General features: G+C 45.2%; 2 protein-coding genes across 3 annotated transcripts; both read right to left on the reverse strand.

Annotated features, from left to right (window-relative positions):
• Nucleotides 1-2: 2 nt before the first annotated feature.
• On the reverse strand, nt 3-12,686 carry KAT14 (lysine acetyltransferase 14). 2 transcript variants are annotated; one of them, XM_078858607.1, is made up of 12 exons: nt 12,548-12,686; nt 11,233-11,460; nt 9,786-9,907; nt 9,174-9,295; nt 8,286-8,470; nt 6,390-6,911; nt 5,309-5,606; nt 4,218-4,524; nt 2,999-3,135; nt 2,119-2,294; nt 1,604-1,794; nt 3-492 (listed from the first exon to the last, which is right to left on the reverse strand). In XM_078858607.1, the coding sequence occupies exons 1-12, from the start codon at nt 12,660-12,662 to the stop codon at nt 319-321; spliced, it is 2,577 nt and encodes an 858-aa protein (XP_078714733.1). In that variant the 5' UTR covers nt 12,663-12,686; the 3' UTR covers nt 3-318. The 2 variants fall into 2 exon arrangements, with proteins under 2 accessions (XP_078714733.1, XP_078714734.1); XM_078858608.1 differs by lacking the exons at nt 3-492; nt 1,604-1,794 and having other exon boundaries at nt 2,132-2,294; nt 2,991-3,135.
• A 173-nt stretch (nt 12,687-12,859) lies between these two features.
• Nucleotides 12,860-15,288, reverse strand: PET117 (PET117 cytochrome c oxidase chaperone). Its single transcript, XM_078858610.1, has 2 exons — nt 15,090-15,288; nt 12,860-13,025 (listed from the first exon to the last, which is right to left on the reverse strand). Exons 1-2 carry the CDS (start codon nt 15,183-15,185, stop codon nt 12,870-12,872), a joined length of 252 nt encoding a protein of 83 aa, XP_078714736.1. The 5' UTR covers nt 15,186-15,288; the 3' UTR covers nt 12,860-12,869.
• Nucleotides 15,289-22,465: the final 7,177 nt, after the last annotated feature.

Genomic DNA, 22,465 nt, shown 5'->3' on the forward strand with positions numbered 1-22,465 from the left:
GTAAAAAAGTATATTCATTTCAGGGCAGTGAAAATGGTGGCCTAATCTGTACACGAATTAACACGCATGGCCCTTGAACTTTCAACATCGTCGTTACAATGATTTCTTGGCTAATGACAATGTAGATTACCCCATCAAAGTAAAATAAAAGAAAAACTTGCAAATAACAAAGTCATATTCTACACAAGTGTGAGTCTATGAAAACTATATACACATCTCAAGTAAACTGACCTTCCATACATACTAAAGGGGGGCCACACACCAAGCTGCACGCAAAAGACAAATTCGACCCTCGCACACAAACGACGAGCGGCGCGGTCATCTGCGCAGGCGCAGCAGGAAGGCATGCTTGCACTCTTTGCTGTCCAGCGGGTAGTACTTGTCGTAGAAGTCCAGGATGTACTCCTCGGCCTTGAAGCCAAACCGCTGGTACAGCAGCATGGCAGGGTTGCTGGCCGATACGTGCAGGGTGATGTCCTTACCCATGCATGTCTGCAAGACCAGAGGGGAAACGTGTTTAATTATTTAAATGCGACTGGTTGAAGTTTAGGACTGTTGCTATTACTCTGGCTCCGTTAACTGTTTAAAATGTACTCTGTAGTGCCTGCGAGCGAGCCATAGGTGATTAGAGGTGTAAGCTGCTAAGTTAAAAGTGCCACTTTCGTGTTTAATGTTTACGCGTTTTCAGTTTAACCATGAAATGAAGGTAATTTTTGCAAAATATAAAAAGCAAAGCACTGCAGTTGTAACTTTGTAAAATCCCACTGGAGCGTACAATGCACATCAAGTCTTAAAAGTAACCACCATGCTATGTTTAAACCACTGCAGTAAAAACACTTCAACTAAATTAACTAAAGAAAGTGGGAGCACTTTATAAGAGGATTTCAAAAGTAGGTCAGCCATGTGGAATTCATGCATTTTATCGTCAAATACAATTTGGAGAAGCTGAGATAGTCTTGTATTTCAATGCAAAAGCCATTGCAAGTGAGTTACAAAATGTTAAATATGAAGCTTAGCTTTTTCTTTCATATAGACTAAAGGGAAGGATCTAAGGTTTCTCTTGCTGGCCTGATAGTACTCGATGATAACCCATACACAAAGGTGCAAGATGAAAAGCACTGCAGCATTGCGAGATGCTGCTCATGCATGTCTCCTCCTATAGACGTTTGTATTGGCTGGAATCTACCAGTTCAATGTGTTCACCATAGAAGTAAGATTACAACAATAGTTATAACACAAACCGTTTACAATGCAACTCATAAAACAATGGTAATAAGATTTAAACAATTTAACAGCACATAAAATAACTAAGCTTAATATGAGGAGCCCTTCTTGATAAATTAGCGAGGTTTATGTAGGTCGATGGTTCAGCACATTACGCTCTAAACCTGAATGCCAGAGCTTGCTTTCCGATCAGGGCTAAAATCAATGCGAGTGACATCTGGACCGGTGCTGGGCACCTCTTCACCAACCCGTGCTCACCGACCAGTGTGGCGAAGTACGTATCAACAACCCCAAAACCGATGTCGCAGATCCCGGAAATGGATCGCCTCGCAGGGCTCGTAAAGAGGCACACAGGTCTGAGCTCAAGACGCACGCAAACCTGTATGAGGTGGTAGATCATGAACGTGCCGATGCCGGCGCCGCGCCACTCTGGGTGCACCAGCAGGAAGGACACGTACGCCTCGTTGTACTTGACGTCGGGAACCATGAAGCCGAACCCAACGATCACTTTCTTGTAGAGGACCACAACGCTGAAGTCCGGGTACTGCAGGCACTCCGACAGGTCTATGCCTGGCCCACGAATGAATACGCACAAACACAAACATCCCCCCCGTATAAACTTACACACTGTTGGGGCCCAGTGCTGTTAGCAAGCACCGACTAATGTCTGCATGGCGAACAATGGGGTGGGGGGTGTGGTCAACACCACGCCTGCCCGTCTTTGTCTCCCCCCCAGTGTTGATGTTTACACACCACACCACACCAGGTACTCGATTAAGATGGAATCGACTTGAATTCAGCACATTTAACGCACCAGCAATATTCCATACGTCACCGTGGACGGGTTTTAAAACAATCTACCGCACCAATGCAGACGCAGAACGCATCGCGTACCAGGCCAGAAGAATTGTCGGCACATGGAGTTGATGGTGGGGATGTGGTTGGGTCGTACGTAGCAGTAGTCGATGGGGACGTCCGGCTCAGGGGTCCACGTGGGGTCGTGACGATGAGCGAACGCCCTGATCTCTGCCAGGAGCTTCACCTTGAGGGGCTTCGACTCAATGTCTCGCCTGGTCCAACAACGAGTGAAGAAATCTCAATGTTCAAGCAAGCCTTCGCGCTCAATCCCACAGCAGCAGTGGATAGGTGTGACCTTTTATCTGTGACGTATATTTATTTCACGAGAGTTGACGCAAGCTTGTGACCAAATCGCCCAGAATCCACCCGATCACGTACCAGTCTTGGAAGCTCAGCAGGCTTGAGCCTGGCCAGAGTGCTTGGATGGGTGATCACACACAGGTTGTTATAGGCCTTGCGATATTGTGGTCGGCAGTACAGGCCATTGGGGCCAAAATGCATTGTTCTGCACTTATGTTTCCACATCTATGCTCCCTGCCTTCACAAAGCTGCTTTGACCAGCATGTAGAAGTATGGTAAATTCACCTTCACGACCTGCACTGATGTGGGGGAGGCACTCGATTATATTATCAGTGGAACTACGAAATGGCAGTGATCGTGCATCAGCTCACACAAAGCTATTATGTTGATAGTTCCTGGCATGTATGTGTCTATGTTGAATTTCCTTGCACCGTAAGTAGCCAACCGTACTAATCAAAGTTGCGGTATCATGATATAGTGCGCAGTAGTGCACATTGGTCAACTTTAACAGACAAGTTAAAGTAAATCAGGTAAAAATTCAAATGAGACTAGGATGGCCTGAATTGCGAGAGTGACCTGGTTTGACAAGAGCAAGGAGAGACACGTACGTACGTACCTGATGTATGGTTTGAGCACACGTGACGTGTAAGGGCTGATGATGCTGCGATTCAGGAAAGCGTCGCCGCTGCCAACGAGACGCTGCAGGAAGTGCGTGGGCTCCTGCCTCCACACCTGCAGCGCCGGGAAACTTGTCTGCGGTAAGAAGTGAACGAGTGGCGAAGCAACAAAAACGACAACAAAAAAGAAAATCGGTGAGCGCTCCACGCAGCCTCGGGTGGACAAGTGGAAATCCAAATCCCCAACAGCGTCGTCAATCATCTGTCATCGAAATATGGAGGGATGTAAATATTTGAGGAATTTTTTCCAGCTCTATTCATTACAATTACTTGAGCTTCCATTCGTTGGCCATGACCACAATGCAATGGTCTACATTTCTGAAACAAGCCATTAAGTAATTATGCATCCATTGAACCTGTTGGATATCGATATTTTTCATTATGTATGCACCATTGCACAATTTTACTTTTAAAACCCTGCACTTTGTAATAGTTCATAAATACCTATTTTTCACCAGACCATCCACCCATTCCTGGCAATTTAAGTACATGAACAACCCTTTGTCAATTTACTGCTGGATGAGTGGGTTAATTTTTATTATTTTATTATTTCCCTTCTACGTGACTTTACCGAAAGAACCAAGAATATAATTTGACCATAATTCACCATGCCGGGCAGTGCCGGTTTGAAGCATAGATATGGGAGCACAGTACAGCACAACAATTGATTTTGCTACACTCCCCTTCACCGTCCACCTACAACGTAGCCCCGCACCAGCCTTCAACATGTGTGTATGCATGGTGGTCGTCCATCCAAGGACTTTCCAGGGTCCAGATCTTCTAGGTGATTCGGTCACAGGCAATGTATCATGGAAGCTGCTGTGCTATAATGCTTGGCACACCTACACCAGACTTGCAATCCAAAAATCGCCTTTCGATGCCTTCGGTACGGCTTTTGAAACAATGGGCAGATTTCCACCCGTGCAGTACAAATGGGTATTCTTAGTCGATCAGGAGGTCACATGCAGTGGAGTAAGGTGTGGGTACTCCCACCTCTACCAAGGCGTCTGGCCCAAGTGGATGAGTATGCCGTACACAGTACCTCTAGAGGGACTCTCTAGAGCTCTCTGCAGTGGAGGCCAGCGATTCTTTCTCCACATAAACCTCCGGTACCAGCGTGCGGCGCGCTGGGCACCACTGCGAGCGCGGCCCCGTCACCTGGTAGCGATCGAGCACGCGGAAGTCGCTGCTTGTCGTGCGGTAGACGTGCAGGCCGGCGGCAGAGAGCGCCACCTCCTGGCAGCTCGGGGCCTCCTCGCGCCCGTCGCCCGTCAGCACAAGCGCCAGCGCCCTCTCGACGGCGCGGTCCAGGTCGAAGAGCGGCAGCCCGCGCTCCCGCTTGGCCTGGCGCACGAGCAGCTTGCGCCGCAGGCGACGCGCCTCCGAGCTCGCGGCCAGTGCGCGTGGGAAGCCGGTGAGGCTGCGCAGCAGAAGCTTCTCCTCGTACAGGCTCAGCGAAATCATTCTGCCACGCACAGACGGCAGGCGCTCATTTTCACAGAATCGCTAGCTACCAGGACGTTCGCTGTCTATGGCGGACACATGCCAACCGGAGTGGGCCAAGTATGAATGGGAAGCATAGCTCCAAGGCTTGACGTTTGAATCTCATTGTGGAGCAGCGTCACAATGGTTAGTGTACTGTGCTATGACCCAGGTGATACATCCATCGCATATGATACATTTCCTTAAGATTCATGCAGATTTCATGCTAATTATACTGTTAGACTAACATTTGGAAAACGAAATAGTAAATGACATGCTAACGAGATGGCACAAATTTGACAACAAGAATAGATCCTCAAATCAAGCAGTGACAACGAATCTCCACAATTAACTTTATTGCAAAGGGGAACGAATCATCACCTCCAAATCTAAAAAGTTAAAAAGGTAGAGGTGCAGCCCTGCAATTGCTTTCTTACTCACTTGACTACTTGACGCAACACTAGAGCCCCTCTAGAGGGTATATGGTCTACTCTTGACATCCTGAGGTGAAAGTACTTAAATGTTTACCCCAATACACATGACCTGCCGATCGACTAACTGTGGTGCACCCATTTATCATTTATACTGCTAGATAGACAGGAGTGGGGGGGCAGATTTTTTCTTAAATCGCCCATTGTTTCAACTGCCACGCCGGCTGATGAAAAACAACGACCTCTGAAGCCCAGCATGCCGACCGCAGCGCCACGGGGGCAGCATCCCGCGAGCACTGACAGTGAACAAAACCTGCGCGGAGAATCCGCACGAACCTGGGAGCGGGTGCGGGTTCATCCTCGCGCTCCACCTTGGTGTGCTCCCTTGCGCGCGCCACGGCGACGGCCGCCGGAGCGTCTCCGTGCGGCTTCCCCCCCACCGCCGCCACCGCTGCGTCCTCCTCCTCCTCCTCGGCCTCCACCTCTGTCTTGGGCTCCAGCTCGGGCTCACGCACGCGCTCCACCCTGGCGGCTCCACCCTCCTCGGCGAGGCGCAGCGCCACGGGCTTCACGGTGGGAACGAACTCCACGCCCGGGTCGATGACGGCGTCCAGCTCCATGTCCTCGTCGTCCCCTGCACAAAGCGAGAACCGGCCACACAGTCGGGCGTTACGAGACACCGCGCTGTATTGACGCCACAGCTCTTTTCGTGTGTATGCGTGTTGAACTTCTTCCGCACTATACGTAGTCAACCGTGATAATCGGAGTTGTGGGGGGAAAGACAACAAACTAAACACATCAAGCAGTTTTCAATCTGGATTTAAAAGTGCAAAGCTTCAGTGGCTTCCTAATATCGGAAGAAAGAGCATTCCAGACGGCCGCAGAAGTGCTTATGAAAGAACTTCCAGCGAAATGGATGATTCCAAAGACAAATAAATGGTATCGCATATAATGACTGTTGACGACTATCCGTAAGGCATGTTTGTCCAGTGTGGGGAAGTATGGGGAGAGGCCCTCATTCAGCAGTTGACTGACAAGTTTCAAGTATATTTTGTGAGAAGTCAGGAGACAAAAGCAATAATATAAACATATGAAAAGTACAACGAATTACAACAGTGAAGGAGACAGAGAATGGAGTAAAGACAACTCAAGGATGACACCCTTTCTGAAACCACCAGAACTGTCCTGGTCAATACCAGGACGTTTGGTAACAGTGGCAGATGCAAGGGGAGAAGCTATCGCCCCGCTTGAGACCCCGAATTATAGTATTTCATATTTAACAAATAATTCCTTAGATTTTTTTTCAAAAATACCATTTACGTAGGAGCCTATTTAAAAAGCTTAACGTTTCAGGACTACATCCCCTCCCTTAGGTAGTTTCGAAAAAATCGATCTCTGTTGGTCGCCTTAACCTCACCGTGCAGTAGCGCCTGTGGGGGCATCACGTCTGGCACGAGGTCGGCCGCCGAGAAGAGGCTCGGCGTCGCCGCGTGCGAGCGGGGCGTGCCCGGCGCCGACGACGATGACAGCTCTGGCCCCGGGGATGGCGCTGGGCTGCCGAACGGCGTCGTGCTGCTGCCCCCACCGCCGACCCCGGCGCTGTCGCACGAGAGGAGCGAAGAGTGGTCCAGAACCTCGCCGCGCTCCAAACCCACGGTGGCAACGCCGCCGCTGCCGCCGCCACCGCCGCCGACGCCGCCTCCACCCTCGGAGGAAACGGCCGAGCCGCCGGCACGTCGGGAGCGTGGGGTGGCGCGGGCCGGCGGGATGGAGGTCGGGGAGACGGCACCCTCGCGCTGGGCCCGTCGCATGTCCTTGGCCTCGGTAGTGCGCAGTCGCTTCTCCTTGAGCTCCATGGCCGACTCGACGGCGTTGCGAGCCGAACGCTTGCGCAGGCTGTCCACGCGTGCCGCCGGCTCCGCGCTCTGCTTGCTAGCACCTGGGTCTCGAAATGATAAGGGTGGGCAATGTGACATCTTTATGCGGCAGGCGTGTAAACAATGCATACATTAATCGATTAATAATATTTCTTATGCTCGCAATACATGTGTAGGATCGTGTTTGTGAGATTGTATTATTTATGGATAATTACATGAACATGTAATTGTTATGCTTATGATACATTAAGCACAATAAAGAAAAGTATTGAACCAGAAAAAACAATAGGAGAAAAGTATAATTGATAAAGTAAAAACCAAGACAAAATTATTGCGACCAAGAATCTTGATAATTATTCAAATTACTGGGGGGGTTGGAATCATTACATTACATGCCTACTAATGGCCAGCAATATTTACATTCATTCATTTTAAGAACACATTGGGTGATGTTTTTTTAATCAAATGTCATTTGATGGAATTTGTTTTAATGCTGGCTCTCATGGCCAGGATATTGGGTTGTAGTCTTTAATAAAGAGGTGATGTCTGTCCCACTGAACTCTAAAGCATGCCCCACGCCTACAAAACATTTCTATTAACAGGCTTATCAGATCTGAGCAATAACCAAAACCTTAACATTCCTGGTGGCAATTCAACAGCAATGCATACTTTAGCACTATCTCACAAATATGGTTCAAAAGCCCTTGCCCTTCTCCCGCACCTCCGATTAGCACGGTCGACTACGTAGGGTGTGAAAGAAGTTCAACATACATACATAAAAGATGTGTATCATACTCCTTGTTACATGTCACACAAATACAATCACACACTCTCCACACCGTACAATACGCTTCACAAAACAGCTCACACAGCCTATTCAGGGTGCTCCTTTTCTCTCCTTTCTCAAACTCCCGTAACGGATCACCGCCCACCACCACCACCCACTCCCCAGCACCAATCTGATCTTCAAAGTTCATTTATTAGGTATAGCCCCGTGAGCCATTCGGCTCTTGAATCGGGTGCAACCGCAACAAACAAAAAACAAAAACATGAACAAGAAAACATCTTAAAGTGAATATGTGACTAAGTGCAAACAGAAAATCCAAGAAAAGACAGCAAAATATTGCAGAAAAAGCACCGTACACCAACACTGCGTGCAAAAATCCCAGTGGGATGCAAGTCAAACAACAACAACAACCACAAGACAACTTAGATTAAGACCATCAGTCTAACTCTGTACTACAACAAACAAACATGGCCAAACCAAAAAACTTGTCGACAATCACCAAAATAAAGCCATAAAAGCAATGAAACAGTGGTCACAGGAACTGAGACCGAATTTTCACAATAAACTACGTAAACAACATGTACTACCAAACTCTGCAGCCATAGCTGGCTGCATGAGTCACTCCACAACATCAGGAGCATGATCTGACCTCGGCCACGCTGCCCGCCAGGCGCGGGGACGCTCTCCAGTTCTGGCCGGAGCGAGGGAGGCTTGGTGCGCGCCAGCTTCCACCATCCCGGCTCGCCGAACTGCTGCGCCCCCGAGCGGAAGTGCATGGGCGAGCCGACCGAGAGGCAGCCGGCCACCGTGCTCCACCACGTGCTCGTCTTCTTCCTGTCGCACACGCGGCAGCGGACGCCCGAGACGATCCGCCGAAAAAAGCCGATCGGTCGACTAAGAATTGTTTGGCGAACACGATTTTGTGGTCGATTGCTTGAAAGACACTGGCCGCCCCCCCCCCCTGACAAGCAGGAAGCTTCCAACAAGCCATAACCAATAGTCATTAAAGACATATATTACTTTATAAATAATATGAAGCATCATGATTTGCATCCAAGCAGCAGACGAACTATGAAAAAGCACCATGACAACTCCCACAAGAGTAGTAATAATGGAACTATAAGATCATCCTTATCTTCATCACTGTCTCTGGCAACCAAATCCCTCTGTAACTGTGCCCAAAATCACACAATCTTAGAAGCTCAGCAGTTGTGAGCCTGGCAAGCACTCAGATAATCTTACAAGCTAAGTTGATTTGAGACTGGCAAGAAGGCAAGTACTCAGATCGAAGCCTATCCGGTAGTACTAGGTGTTTATATTATTTGTTATACTTTTTGTTTAATGAATTATACTGTGATTATAATGGCGAGTTATGCTACATGATTTGACGCTAGTACAAACATAACTATCAAATACAAGACAGACATTGGTTTAATGTTACAAAATCTCATCTTCCTTATTCCATTGGAGTAGCATCTTCCATGCATTTCTGCTGGGTCACATCGGATGCTTTGTGAACCACCAGTTGTGGACTAACCTGTTTCCCAGAAGAAGGGTCCAGTACTTGTCGATGATCGCACAGATGTCTTCCTTCCAACGGAAGAAGCCTTGACGGCCACTACCTTCCAGTGACAGATTGTACATAGCCAGCATCACAACCTACGAAACATGTTACACACACGTGTTACCACCATCATCATCAGCCATGTGTGTGCAATGCTGATTAACAGAGTTATCTGCCATCAATGCCTCTTTGCAACAGCTGTCCTGTCGGACGCGTTCTCGCTTTAAAGCTGCCATTTGGTCAACAGTCTCGTCCATCAGCCATCATCCCATCTCGTAAAGTGTCCTGCCCGAAACCAATTTACTTAAAAGTTGTTGACGATTCCGATTTGTACTTGTTCAATGATCCACGTGCCATATAGGAAAAAAGTACCCATAAAACAACGTGTGTATTTACATGAAATAAACTGCATCATACACAATGGTAATAAAAAATCATGATATCAATCAGCGACCTACTTACTGTACTGATATGTGCTTGCACCCCGCTACTTGTCTAAGTGAGTGTTATGTCCAAATGATGACCTCTATGTGAATGAATAACTCTGCCTCTGATGTGACTTGTCACGTGCCGGATTAGAGGTACCTGTTGCCAGGTCAGTTTCATTCTCTCAAAGGTCTCTCGTCCATCTGGCGAGCAGTCAACACAGCAGAACTTGAAGAAGTTGTCTCCCTTCAGGTGACTGGGTGGATCACCTTTCAGCTGACCTGAGCCAGGCAAGGAAATAAACACGGTTAATTTAAATATTTTAATTATTTTTTAAAAACTTTTTGTCGACATCAATGTCTAAACAGGATCAAATTATTGACCAAAACATGTTTTCCACTTGAACAATAATCTATCGAGATGCAGTTTATTATACCGCTTTACCACTGGCACATCTGAGCCACAACTTGCCACGGACTATTTGTCAAGCTGAGCCAGAGCCAAATCCTGAAACTCTGGCCTCATCCGACTCTGCCTTGGGGCCAAACAGGGCCACGGCCAAAAGAAGACAATGCAGTACATGAAAAACTGCATATCCTTAAAGGCCAATGGAAATCCACAAAAGCACAAACATTAACATTGATTTATTAAATTAAAAATAAAACTGTGGCAGCATCTGTGCCTCAAGTAAAAAGAAGCAGTTTAATTCTGTAATTCATTTTTTGTTGTTGCAATTGCAGTAATATATTTTACAACCGGGTATAACCCCATTAAGACAGTCTCATTTTCAAGGATGATGCGAGTCAAACAAAGCACCACAGTGAACATGCTTTAAGTCAATATGAACAATGTACAAAATCTTAAAAGAAGAATATGAAGAAATAATAACAAGTAAACATTAACATGTTAATATTACATTAGTGATGCAAAAGAAATCAAGTGGGTAGTCGCAGGCCATGTGAGAACTGAACAAAGATGTACAAAATAAACTAGAGCTAGACGCCTGTGAAAAAGAACTTTATCGCTCATCGGAGTTCTACCAGCTAAAATAAAATGTCTATGTCCAACTATGCAGAAGGCAAAAGAAGCAGAGGAATAGACAGCGGAAGAGTTGGCGAGATAACTTTAAAGCATTCGGAGGCCACTAATGGACGACTAAAAACAGAAACGTATGGAGAAAATTTGGCGAGGCCTTTACCCAGCCCTGGGACGTTACAAACTGACAACAATGACGTTGCATTAATTTTAACAGGGTATTGGAGCTGCTTTGCTGATGAATAAACTCGTAAAAACAAGGTTTTTCACTATAAATCCTTTATATGCGTGGCATCGGGGCGGCTAGAGTCCTCTCGTCCTTTGGCTTGAGATGGCTGCCACCTATGGGTCAGATGATTGTCTGGCAGCATTAAACAATTGGTAATTAAATATTTAAAAAAAATTTGGAACATTTTTTTTCACGAAAATGCATTGTCACGCACGAGTCTGTGTGCAAAAGGTCAGCTCGATTGGATCACGGGAAGTGGGTTAAAAAACGACCGAAAGATTTGCACGGTCCTAAGCAAGCAAGCGAACTTAATATAAAGGATTTAAAAAGAGCACTGCTTACTCGCCACAGTCCACTTCTGGCAGCTGTGACAGTGGTAGGCCAGCTCCTCGGCCCATGCCACCTCCCCCTCTTCCAGCATAGAACTCCCATCCTCCCCGTCCGACGGCTCCGTGCCAACGATGCCGGCGCCTCCCGGGGGCTGTCTCTTGCCCGGCAAGGTCCCGCTCGCTGCACCAGAATCTTCCACCGAGCTGGTCTCAACGGCCATGGACGCGCCACCACTGCAGTCTGTAGATCCAACAGCAGTGGGCATGTGTGACGGACGGTGCACACTTGTACAGGCCATTTACACATCAATGTATTGTTCATTGCACCTAACTCACGTGCCGATGGAATTCACTGCCGAGCTCTTGATAAACATATTCGTTTGCAGTTGTAAATTATAATATAAAATGCAAGTATGCCTAGCTTACAAAAAAACGATGACCTATATTTGTTGCCTGTTGTAAATTCTACGATCAATACCTTACAATTAAAAAACAGGCAAGTAGCCTGCTTTAGTAAGTGCGTACACAGCCGGAAAATAAGGGAACAGTGGTCTCCCAGATGTACTTAATGGCTCATGAGCCACACAGTGAGCATGCTGATCAGACATTCAGTCCACAAATCACTATAGTTATAATACACATGTCCTTATAAACTAAGTTTAATGTGCAACCCAGGGCACTTGTGCTGCAATGCATGACTTTTGATTGCTTCTTACCCAACCTGAACGGGAATTCCAACGGTGCATCTGCAGGGATTAATCTTTAAACAGGCAGCCGCTAAAGGTACACCCACACATGCTACTGTTGTTCCAGTACAGATTAACATGACAGAAAATAATCAACTCCTACAATCAAGTTATTAGCCACATACTATATCCATTACTGCTACTAAGCCGTAGCAGTACAAAGTTGTACACAGAATTGTTACTAAAGTACTGAGGTCAGTAAGCTGACAGCGGTAAACATTTGCAAAACGGAACTGTATAAAAAGGGCACAATCATGAAAATAAAGCATGGGGCGCATATACTACATATGTACTTAACAAAGACATGTGAAACAAGTTTCTTTAACCATATGAAGTATTTATTTCAGATAGCAGCCCATTACCAAGCATTTACAGTGGGTAGCAACCCACTTTAGCAACAATAAATCACCAATAAGGATGCAGAAATCTCTTGCTGCTTTGCGATGGAAGTGCTCACAGTATAAGTGCAACAAGTCTATAATAATAATACCACTCCCGTTCTTCACACAATAACTCCCGGCCACAGATTTTCCAGTGCCTGCTTCCTTGGAAACCACGTTCATTCTCCACTTGTATCCTTACCCGCAGGAGTATCACCCTCACCCTTTGGGCTGGTGACAGTCCTGACCATGTCACTGTCCACTTTAGCCTCGGCCGCTTCAACAGTTAAGTCTTTAGTCTTCTTCATATCCGTCATTTAAGTGATGCGGATAACTCGTGCACACACACACACCGACGTGGCAATGAGGTTTTTATACAGCCTTTCAGCTATTCTTATTCACAATCCGATACAGGGCACAGCTTGATTTTTCCCTAAGAGCTGGCTCTGATCAAGGAGAGGGGAGAAAGGAAAAAAATGTAGTTTGGCTTCAGGAGCACCGTCTCGTAATGAGGACGGCACTTGCTAGTGTTTGCTGGTGTCTCCGTCTTGTTCGGCCAACTGGAGCTGACGTTCGGCTTCGAGTATGCGGGACAGCTCTGCCTGCTCTTGCAGTCGCCGCAGGTTCTCTGCCTTGCGCTCCTGTCGTTCAATGTCACGGTACACACCCTCACGCAGTCTCTGCACACACAAGACACACACAACATGCAAAACCAAATGCTTACACGTGGACGTATATACACAAGCACAGGCATATTAGACGTCTTTTTGGTTCTTTCGGTAAAGTCACGTAGAAGGGAAATAATAAATAATAAAACAAAACAAAATAAAATCATCCTCACGACGTTTCGGCCACAACGCAAGCAGACCAGACCTTCACCTGAGGACGGCTGCTTGCGTTGTGGCCGAAACGTCGTGAGAATTATTTTATTATGTTTAATTTTTATTATTTTATTATTTCCATTCTACGTGACTTTACCGAAAGAACCAAGAAGATGAATCCCTGCTGCAGTCACGAAAGCTTTAAATCGAAACATATTAGACGTGTTTGTAATTATATTTTATGCCATTGTGAGGATATTGACATGTTATGGGTCGAAATGAGTCTCAACATTGTGTCAATTGAAAAAGCTGAACCGTGTTTTTAGTGCACGGCCATTGTGTTCCCAAGGGCGACACTGACACCCAGGGGACTCAAACCAGCCAGCTCAATGTGTGACGTGACATTTGCCACCAGGCCACCTTGACAATATTATTACTCTGAATACAGCTGCTGCACATGCCTGTAACCCAATATTTTGGAGTCACGGGTTAGCGAATCACATGCAGAATTAAGACACGACACTCCGCCGGGGTGAGAGGTGGCCAGCGGATGGATAAATGCAAAGTTGGTTCCTCAACCTTCTTGTCTGCTACCTTTTGAGTGCTATGTAATATTTAGGACACTATTTTCCTCCAGATACTCCAGTTTATGCCCACACATTTTACTCTGAAAATATCTGAACAAACGTCTCAATGCAGGAGCCGCCTGAACAAAACCAAAAAAACACGTCTTGAAACGCAGCGTGGATTTTCTGGATAAATAAAATTACACTTCAGTATCTCTAGCAATGTTACAGACGTCACCAAAAGTCAAGTGACATTCAGTGGCTACATATACGCCAACATCAGTACTAGCTCAGTCCTTAAATGTAATGCCTGAGGTTAGAATACACGGACGTTCAACAAAACAGGGCCACAATTGGTGCATTTAGGATCCTTACAATTATTGTAAATACTGTATAAGAGTTTGTATACTTAGGGATCAGTTTTTTTCTGAAGATCTAACTCCCAAACGATGGGCATTTTTGGTCCTTAAAATTGTTTTAACTTACAAAGGCCATACACATCTCTATGAAGCTTACCCTTCAATGGAAATTAATAAAGCTCTGATCTAACGGAAACTTTGAGGCTAATTACGTTTCAATAATATCGCCTGAAGCTCACAAGGCCACACTTTTTAAGGATGATGGTGGGGTTATAAGTGTTCATTCAATATTCTATACAATAGCTTTTAGCCAACTCAGCATTTAGATTTATATTGTTTCACTGCTAAAAGTAGCATTGTACTCATAGCTCATCCTTAGCGTTCAATGTTTATTTGGCGAAACGAGACCACGTTACATTAATAACATTTAACATTCAATGGCAATTTCGAAACGCTTACAGAGCCAGATGCACCATTAAGCATCACTTATTCCCTAAGATCACAGGCAAACCCCAGGGTAAGTACATTTATAAAACGCGGAACTCTCATAACCTAGGCAATATCAGTATTCGTGGATTGTAAAGCTCTCTTAAACACAATCACGTATTCTACAGTCTACTTAACGAAAAGTCTCGAATCCTCGTGAAGTGGCAGCGAGTTCGAGGCCCGATTTACCGCAAAGCCGCGAAGGTTTCGAGCCAAAATTCGCGTTATTCTACGTTAATTCAAATCCCCACGCTCGTAATTGTGTTCTTTACAACAAAATGAATCGCTGTGGTTACCAAAACTATGTACAGACAGTGGCCAGCGTGTGCACTGGCTGCCGTGAAGAACGATAAAGCCCTTCCAGGTTAACTATCACAACCACGGGGGGGTGCCAGGCGGGATTCACTCGGCCGGGCTGAGCCTCGCCTCCCCCTGCAGCGCTCGCTATCCGAGTGCCGGTGTGCTCGAGTTGCGGCCTAGTAAGCAATCTGTGTCGCCTCGCCAGCACCCACCTGCCTGTCGTACTGCTGCTTGAGGTGGACTCCGGCCACGGTGGACACCGTGAAGACCACGGCAAAGCCCAGGGTGACCTTGGAGATGGTGGACATGGCCAAGAGGAATCGATTTGGTGGTCGTGGTGGTTAGGGTGACCCTGTGCGATCGCCACGCATGGCCGGTAGCCGCAGTAACAACACGAGGAAGAGGAGGGGGGGGTTGATGCTGTGTGGATGTTACTGATACTCATACGTAGGAGAAAAATATAATAATAAAATAATTAATAGAAGTAAAATAATAATGTAACTTTCTTCTATTCTTTTATTATTTATTTTCTTCTTACTTATTTTTCACCTACGTAACTTTACCGAAAAAACCTAAGAGTATGAATCCTTGCAGTCACGAAAGCTTCAAATCTAGGATGTTACTGATGCCTCTAGAGGCGAACTGTGGACGTGGAGTTGTTCGACATCAGGGCATTAAGTGAGATTGGTTGGCTCCGTCGTTGTTGTTGCTGCTGCTGCATTGGTGAGCGCACGTGCGGATCTTAGAGGTCAAAGATACATACTCTTAGGTTTTTTCGGTAAAGTCACGTAAGTAAAAATAAATAATAAAAATATTATAAATAATAATAAAAATTTGAAATAACTTTTATTAAAATCATAAATAACTTTTATTATTTCTTCAAAACCTAAGAGTATGAATCCTTGCAGTCACGAAAACTTCAAATCTAGAAAGTCAAAGATATGACTGTGAACTTGTGCTGGAGTGCACACATTAATCCATTACACTGTGGTACATTGATACCCAGAGTGATGTAAATTCGAATCCACGTCTTCTTTCTCTCGGGAAAATACGCAACGAAGAAGGGTCATTGCCCAAAACGTCGCCTATTATATTTTTTTCCCTTTAACGGCAGAGTTATTGACGAATGTGTTGCGTTGTTACATTTTAATTATGGAAATTTCTAAAGCTCACAGCGAGTTGATATTTGCCACAAACCAATTCCGTATTAAAACATGTAGAAAATATTAAATCAATTTATGAACATGGAACCGCTACATGAAGTAACACATAAAATAACAAGGGGACCCACGATATTCAGCGATAAGATATTTTCTGGAATTTGGTCGTTAAAATTAATGGTGAAATAATTAACCATCTTATATATTTTTGCTGATGTAATAGTCATTATAAGAAATCGATAGGAATGAACTCCACTAAATTATTGGAGAAAGTATTAATTCTAGATTTGAAGCTTTCGTGACTGCAAGGAATCATATTCTTAGGTTTTTTCGGTAAAGTCACGTAGGTAAAACATCAAAATTAATGAAAATAAAATAAAATAAAAACAAAAATCAAATTCATGACTCGAGTCTGACTCGAGTCCAAGTCACATGACTCGAGTCCACATCTCATAGGTGGGACAAAGTCATTGTTATGCAAGTCCAAGTCGAGTCGCAAGTCATCAAATTCATGACTCGAGTCTGACTCGAGTCCAAGTCACATGACTCGAGTCCACACCTCTGGTACTTACTGTCTCATACAACAACAAACCCGCATAGCTGAGAGCCTGGCGAGGCCTCAGCTCCAGCAGTGGCTTGACGAAGCACTGTAAACAGAACTTTTGCTATTATATAATACCGAACCAAGATGGTTCCTTTACGGCTAGGTGGAGTCAAGTGGCTTCATTTGAAACAGTTTTAAAATGTCACGAATGTTGCCACACAACGTGGCTGCGACAAATTGTCCTGGGCTAGACGTGTACAAGAAAAACCGGATTGCAATGACAAATGATGAGGACAATGGAGCTGTCCTGCGTTGCTTTAAACCGTTCAGGGAAAATGACAAGCTGGGACCTAAACACCCAGCATGTAGGCAAGCACTTATCAGCACGTGGAGACCTGCACGTTTGTAATCCATGCAAGAGTGGGTGCGTTTTGAATTGTTTTGCCATTTTTGTACTACAGCATCTGAATACAAGAGTAGTTTTCCTACGAACATTTTTAAAGCTAATTCACATCTCAAACTTTTTCTAAATTCCAGCCATTCTCAATTCACAAATAGGCTAAGTCAGTCATGGAGGTTTTTTGTTGTTGTTAAATCCTTCACCATCCTGGTCAGTGCTTGTTGGTGAGAGTGGAGAGGGCGCCCTCACCAACAATTACTACTTTTATTAATCATCGCCAGAGATCGAATTTGGAAAATGGCAAGTGATATGAGAACCGGTCCTCTCATAAGGACACCAACATAGTATATAAAAGACAGAGCTGTCTCCTCTGTAATAATTATGGGCATTTTTACCTGGTTACCAATTTACCGCAGCAAACTAAAATCCCTATTTCTTTACGCTGTGACCAAATTGCCCAGTATCCACCCGATCACATTAGATTTAAGAAGCTAAGCAGGTTTGGGCCCTCATAGTACTTGGATGGCAATACAACTTGTAGGCAGTGCACAGAAGTTCGACAGAATCCTTTGATGTACGTATTGTATATCTCTGCTTCCAGCACACTGAAGTGTGTATCGCCAATTAAACCCCAGATCCCCCACGGTGTGTAGGAGGCCTTCATCCAGCAGTGGATTGACAATCTGTCTAAACATTATTTATTGAAACTACATCATGTTAAAATTGGAGACGCATTGAAATAAATTTCGTACCGATTTCAATGTTGTGAGATTACTCTCCAACACGCCGGTGGTGCTGAAGCAGTAATGCATTTGGCACGTTTGATGCACGTGACACTTGTATTAATTGGCTGTTGGGTGGAGGAGGGTTTACGACACATATTTTTACACGTCCTAATCCAAAATAAACCAATTATGAATTAGTATATTGGTCATCAAAGCCTACGTATATATGTTTTGGGAAAATACACGAAATGCTATAAATGTAAAATGTAATACAAGCATTTAAATACGTGTAATAATATGACTATGCATGCCTAATACGTATTAAAACAAAACATTAAAACTGTAAATGAAACGTATTTGTTCTATAAGATAAGCACGGTCAATTCACGAGTAAAGACACAAGTGTGTGGGAGCAGGGATGCGGGATTGGAGAATGTCCACAACTTTATACATGTTTTCATTGTTAAGAAATGCAATTCAGAAATATTAACTTTTCAAACATTTGTACTTAGTTTTTTAGATCTCCATTCTTTGTAAATGAGGCCAATATGGGCTCTTTTGTCCGGAGGTTTAGATGCTATTTACCCAAAAAATCTTGTAGCCCTGCTCAGAACACAGAACCCTATAATCACAAAGTTAAACAAGAGCATTTCTTGGGGTTTTATAGTTTCTAAATGTGTATGCACAGCAGGCTGGTGCCATACATAAAAGAGGCCACTTTGTCGCCATGTCTAATATGCCTGCAGTGTTCCTGTAATTATATAGCATGAAGCCCACCAGTCACGTGCAGTCAGGGGAGGCAGGGGAGGCAGAGCCTCACCTGCATACTCCAATAAAAATAGCTGTTACTAAAAGTAAAACAAAAGAATAATAAAATCAAATTTAAGATGTTTCCACTGATCTGTTATAAATGTCATTTATGTACGATTCCAGTAATTTTTATAGTCAAAATCGTTAAATTTTCGGAGCTCCGCTGCAAATACAGTAAGAGACGAGAGGTGAGGCAGCGACGAGCTCAGCCTCCCCTCTGATTGCGCAACCCCTCAGAAACTGGATGGAGCGCGGGCAATCAGCGCGTGCCTGTTACTATCTCTCTGCATGTCACCAATGTAATGTTTGTAGACCCCTTCATTTCATGTCATCGCCTTCCATAGTCTAGGTAACTTATTTCACGGATGTGTATAAAGATATTTAGGCTCGCTGATCTCGTCATGAAACTGCAATGAAAAAGCATCAGGGGAGGCAGCTATTACATCTGCCTCACTCAGGGGGGCGTGTCTAACACGCCCCCCTCAGAGAGGACACGCCCCCCTCAGTGAGGACACGCCTCCCGCAGTGAGGACACGCCCCCCTCAGTGAGGACACGCCCCCCTCCGTGCAAATCTGGCTCTGATACTAGCCAATGCATCTCCAGCCATCGACCTCACCGCACGTCACTGAAGCCCACAAATAGGAACCTAAGTAAAGCATTTACCATAATCTAAGTGTTGTATCTTTGAATAAAGTAAACTACATTGCTCTATCGATAAGTTGAAGAGAGTAATACAAATTTGCATAGCAGGCGACCCGATATCAATATCCAACCGGGGCTAACGTTGGTGGCGATTGATACGAGAACTGGCCCTGGTTCCCTCCAACACCCCACCCACCAACCTGCACTGACCAGCACGGTGAAGTATGATCGTACGCCTACGATCACCACAGTGTCGTGGGGGGGGGGGGGGACCTCCATCCAGCAGTGGAATGACAAACGTATTCTACACGGCTGAGCTGTCCAATGATATACTGCTATATTTCCTGATATCTTTGAGTTCAATAGGGTTTTTCCCCTTTTTTCTGGCAACAAAACTGACACCTTTTGCAAGGAATCATGCTTACATTAACCACAATCCTTGCAGTCAAATGCAAACAAAAAACAATACTCTGATAATGCATTTGACTGCAAGTATTGTGGTTAATGTAAGCATGATTCCTTGCAAAAGGTGTCAGTTTTGTTGCCAGAAAAAAGGGGAAAAACCCTATTAGTATATTTTGGTACTGGCAAAGGAGGTCCCATGATCTTTGAGTTCAGTTTAACATTTAAATATCCTCATCCATTTTCCAATGTTCCAAGTGCTGCCAGTGGAAGACAACAAACCAAAGATAGTTTTTTGTCTAGCGGGTTAATTATATGAATGCCTGACTAAAAAATAAATCTAAAGTGCTTTTAAAAGCATGACAAATAGCGTATTTTCAAAAAGTAACCGAACAAAGCAATCAAAGCACATTGGTAATTCACGACAAAATGTTCCGTAGCCCACACCCGTGCGCTGCGCTTGACTCAATGCTATCTTTGCACTGCCATTGTGTACAAGGAATTCTAAAGTCCCTCCCCCACTCCCCACCTTTTTAGTGGTCCCTACACGCCGATGGATTTGTTGTTGTTATTATTATCATCCCCGCAGCCCATCCCCACAGAAGTGGTGAAGCAAAGAGGCATTTGCTTGTTAATTAAAAAAACCCCAGAGGGGAAATTCCAAATTGCATTTGTGGTGGCTGCCGGTTTAATGATGGATTTGTGGTGCCAGTCCCAATCCATTGTCCTCGTGGTAACCATTTAATGCAAACTGTCCATGTCATCTTGGTGTTTTCACAGCTTTTGTCACTTACCTGTCAGCCACACCTGTGGCTTCCTCAAACTTAAAACGTGTTTCTTTTTTTCCAGGACTTGAGCTCAGGTTAAATGTGTGGTGGAAAACAAAAATGTTTCGTGTTTTTGTGCATGTATTTGCTTTTGTAACCTATGCAGGCCTCAAATGAGATACACTGTAGTTGTTCTTTAAACAAGAGTTTTAATACAAAAAATATGTGCACTTCACGAAACTAATTTGACAACGAAGAGATTGACCGAGTGATCATAATGTATGAAATTAACATTCAGCTCCCCCCATCTCTCCGTATATGTACATCGCTTTTGTCAACCCATTCTGTGTGGGTCGTGCGGGCTATTTTGACCATACTTCACCACGCTCTGCCCGTGCAGCTTGGTGAATACAGAGGGGCATGGTATAGACGTGGGCAACGTAACAAAATAACAGTACTAGAACATATTATAATTGGGGGTGAATATATAATGAGAGAGTAGCAATCATTGTGTGAGTAGCCTGCACACACTTTGAGCTTTAATACCCAACACCGCCTACTTATCAAAGCATTCTAACCACCGTCTGCCCAAAACAAGCAAATACAAAGACCCCCGTATAGCCTTCAACAGACTTTTGGGGAAAGTGCACGAGGGGGGGTGGGTGGCCAGCACCACGCCTGACCACCTTTGTCCCCCTAGTGGCGATCTTTGCACACCGCTCCAGGTATGTACTCATTTGTGGCTGAGTCCACCTAGGGGAGGCCCAGGACCGGTTCAGATAATCGTCACTGGCGTTGGCCGTGAGCGGGAATCGAACTCGGGTCGCTGGTGTCCTAGCGTAGTACGCTAACGGCTACAAAGACAAAGCTCCCCCGTATAACCTTAAACAGACTGTAGGGGGCAAGTGCTGTTAGCGAGCACCTATAAAGGCCGGAACGGCAAACAAGGGGGTGGGTGGCCAGCACCACGCCCGGCCGCCTTTGTCTCCCTAACGGCGATGTTCATACATCGCAGCAGGTACTCATTTGAGGCTGAGTCGACCTATGGGAGGCCCAGGACCGGTTCAGATAATCGTCACCGGTGTTGGCCGTGAGCGGGGATCGAACTCGGGTCACCCGGGTTCGTAGCGCAGCGCTAACCGCCACCACCACCACATGCACCCACGCACACAGAGTAATTATTCACTCAAACCTTCATAAATACCAAGTTCACCTGCGCGCAGACTCACGAATAACGTTCAGCCGCAATGGCTCGGGGAACCAAGCTGTGCCACGCTAAGCTTGACTCGCTCAACGATGGACAAACAACGTCGTCGTTATATTGCGCGCGTGTGTGTGTGTGCGTGCGGTCCGCCAGCCAAGGCCATTCGGCCGCCTGGGGTATATGGCCCGGTGACCAACGGTCTGTGTGCAAGAGGAATTGTGGCACGGGTCAATACGAAGCTAAAGTCCGGACGGCGTTGGTTGCACCCAGCAAAGCTCAACCAAAACTCGAGTGCAGAGTGCCAGCTGCGGTCGTTATGGTGTGGGTTTTTTTTAATTGTTTTTGTTGCAGTATTACTGTTGAATTTCATGATGAAAATAAAATAAACTATATAAAGACCGATTTAAAGCTTTCGTGACTGCATGGATTCATCTTCTTGGTTCTTTCGGAAAAGTCACGTAGAAGGGAAATAATAAAATAATAAAAAATAAAACATAATAAAATAAAATTCTCACGACGTTTCGGCCACAACACAAGCAGCCGTCCTCAGGTGAAGAAACAGAGCTGTCGGAAATCATTGGAGCGCTGTCTTTCCGACAGCTCTGTTTCTTCACCTGAGGACGGCTGCTTGTGTTGTGGCCGAAACGTCGTGAGAATTTTATTTTATTATGTTTTATTTTTATTATTTTATTATTTCCCTTCTACGTGGCTTTACCGAAAGAACCAAGAAGATATATAAAGACCGTTAACAATGCGATTAACGGGTATGTTGCGCACGCAGAAAAGTCGAGCAGTAAACGTAACACGTTCAGATTATTTAAACAAACATTAAAGCGGACTTACAATCCAGAGGTCGCCGGTGCGATTCGATCTCCCAGCGTGGCAATTTAATCAATGGACGAAATTACTGAATACCCCCCCCCCCTCTCACCG

This window comes from Lampetra fluviatilis, chromosome 7, assembly GCF_964198595.1.
Source record: "Lampetra fluviatilis chromosome 7, kcLamFluv1.1, whole genome shotgun sequence".
Classification (NCBI taxonomy): domain Eukaryota; kingdom Metazoa; phylum Chordata; class Hyperoartia; order Petromyzontiformes; family Petromyzontidae; genus Lampetra; species Lampetra fluviatilis.

Excerpts from the sequence above, each read along its gene's own strand:
- KAT14 (XM_078858607.1), bottom strand. The coding sequence starts at position 12,662 with ATGACGGATATGAAGAAGACTAAAGACTTAACTGTTGAAGCGGCCGAG. Across the intron at positions 2,295-2,998 it reads GTGCTCAAACCATACATCAG|GCGAGACATTGAGTCGAAGC; the intron begins GTACGTACGTAC and ends TTGTTGGACCAG. Across the intron at positions 1,795-2,118 it reads CCGACAATTCTTCTGGCCTG|GCATAGACCTGTCGGAGTGC; the intron begins GTACGCGATGCG and ends TTCGTGGGCCAG.
- PET117 (XM_078858610.1), bottom strand. The coding sequence starts at position 15,185 with ATGTCCACCATCTCCAAGGTCACCCTGGGCTTTGCCGTGGTCTTCACG. Across the intron at positions 13,026-15,089 it reads AGCAGCAGTACGACAGGCAG|AGACTGCGTGAGGGTGTGTA; the intron begins GTGGGTGCTGGC and ends TTGTGTGTGCAG.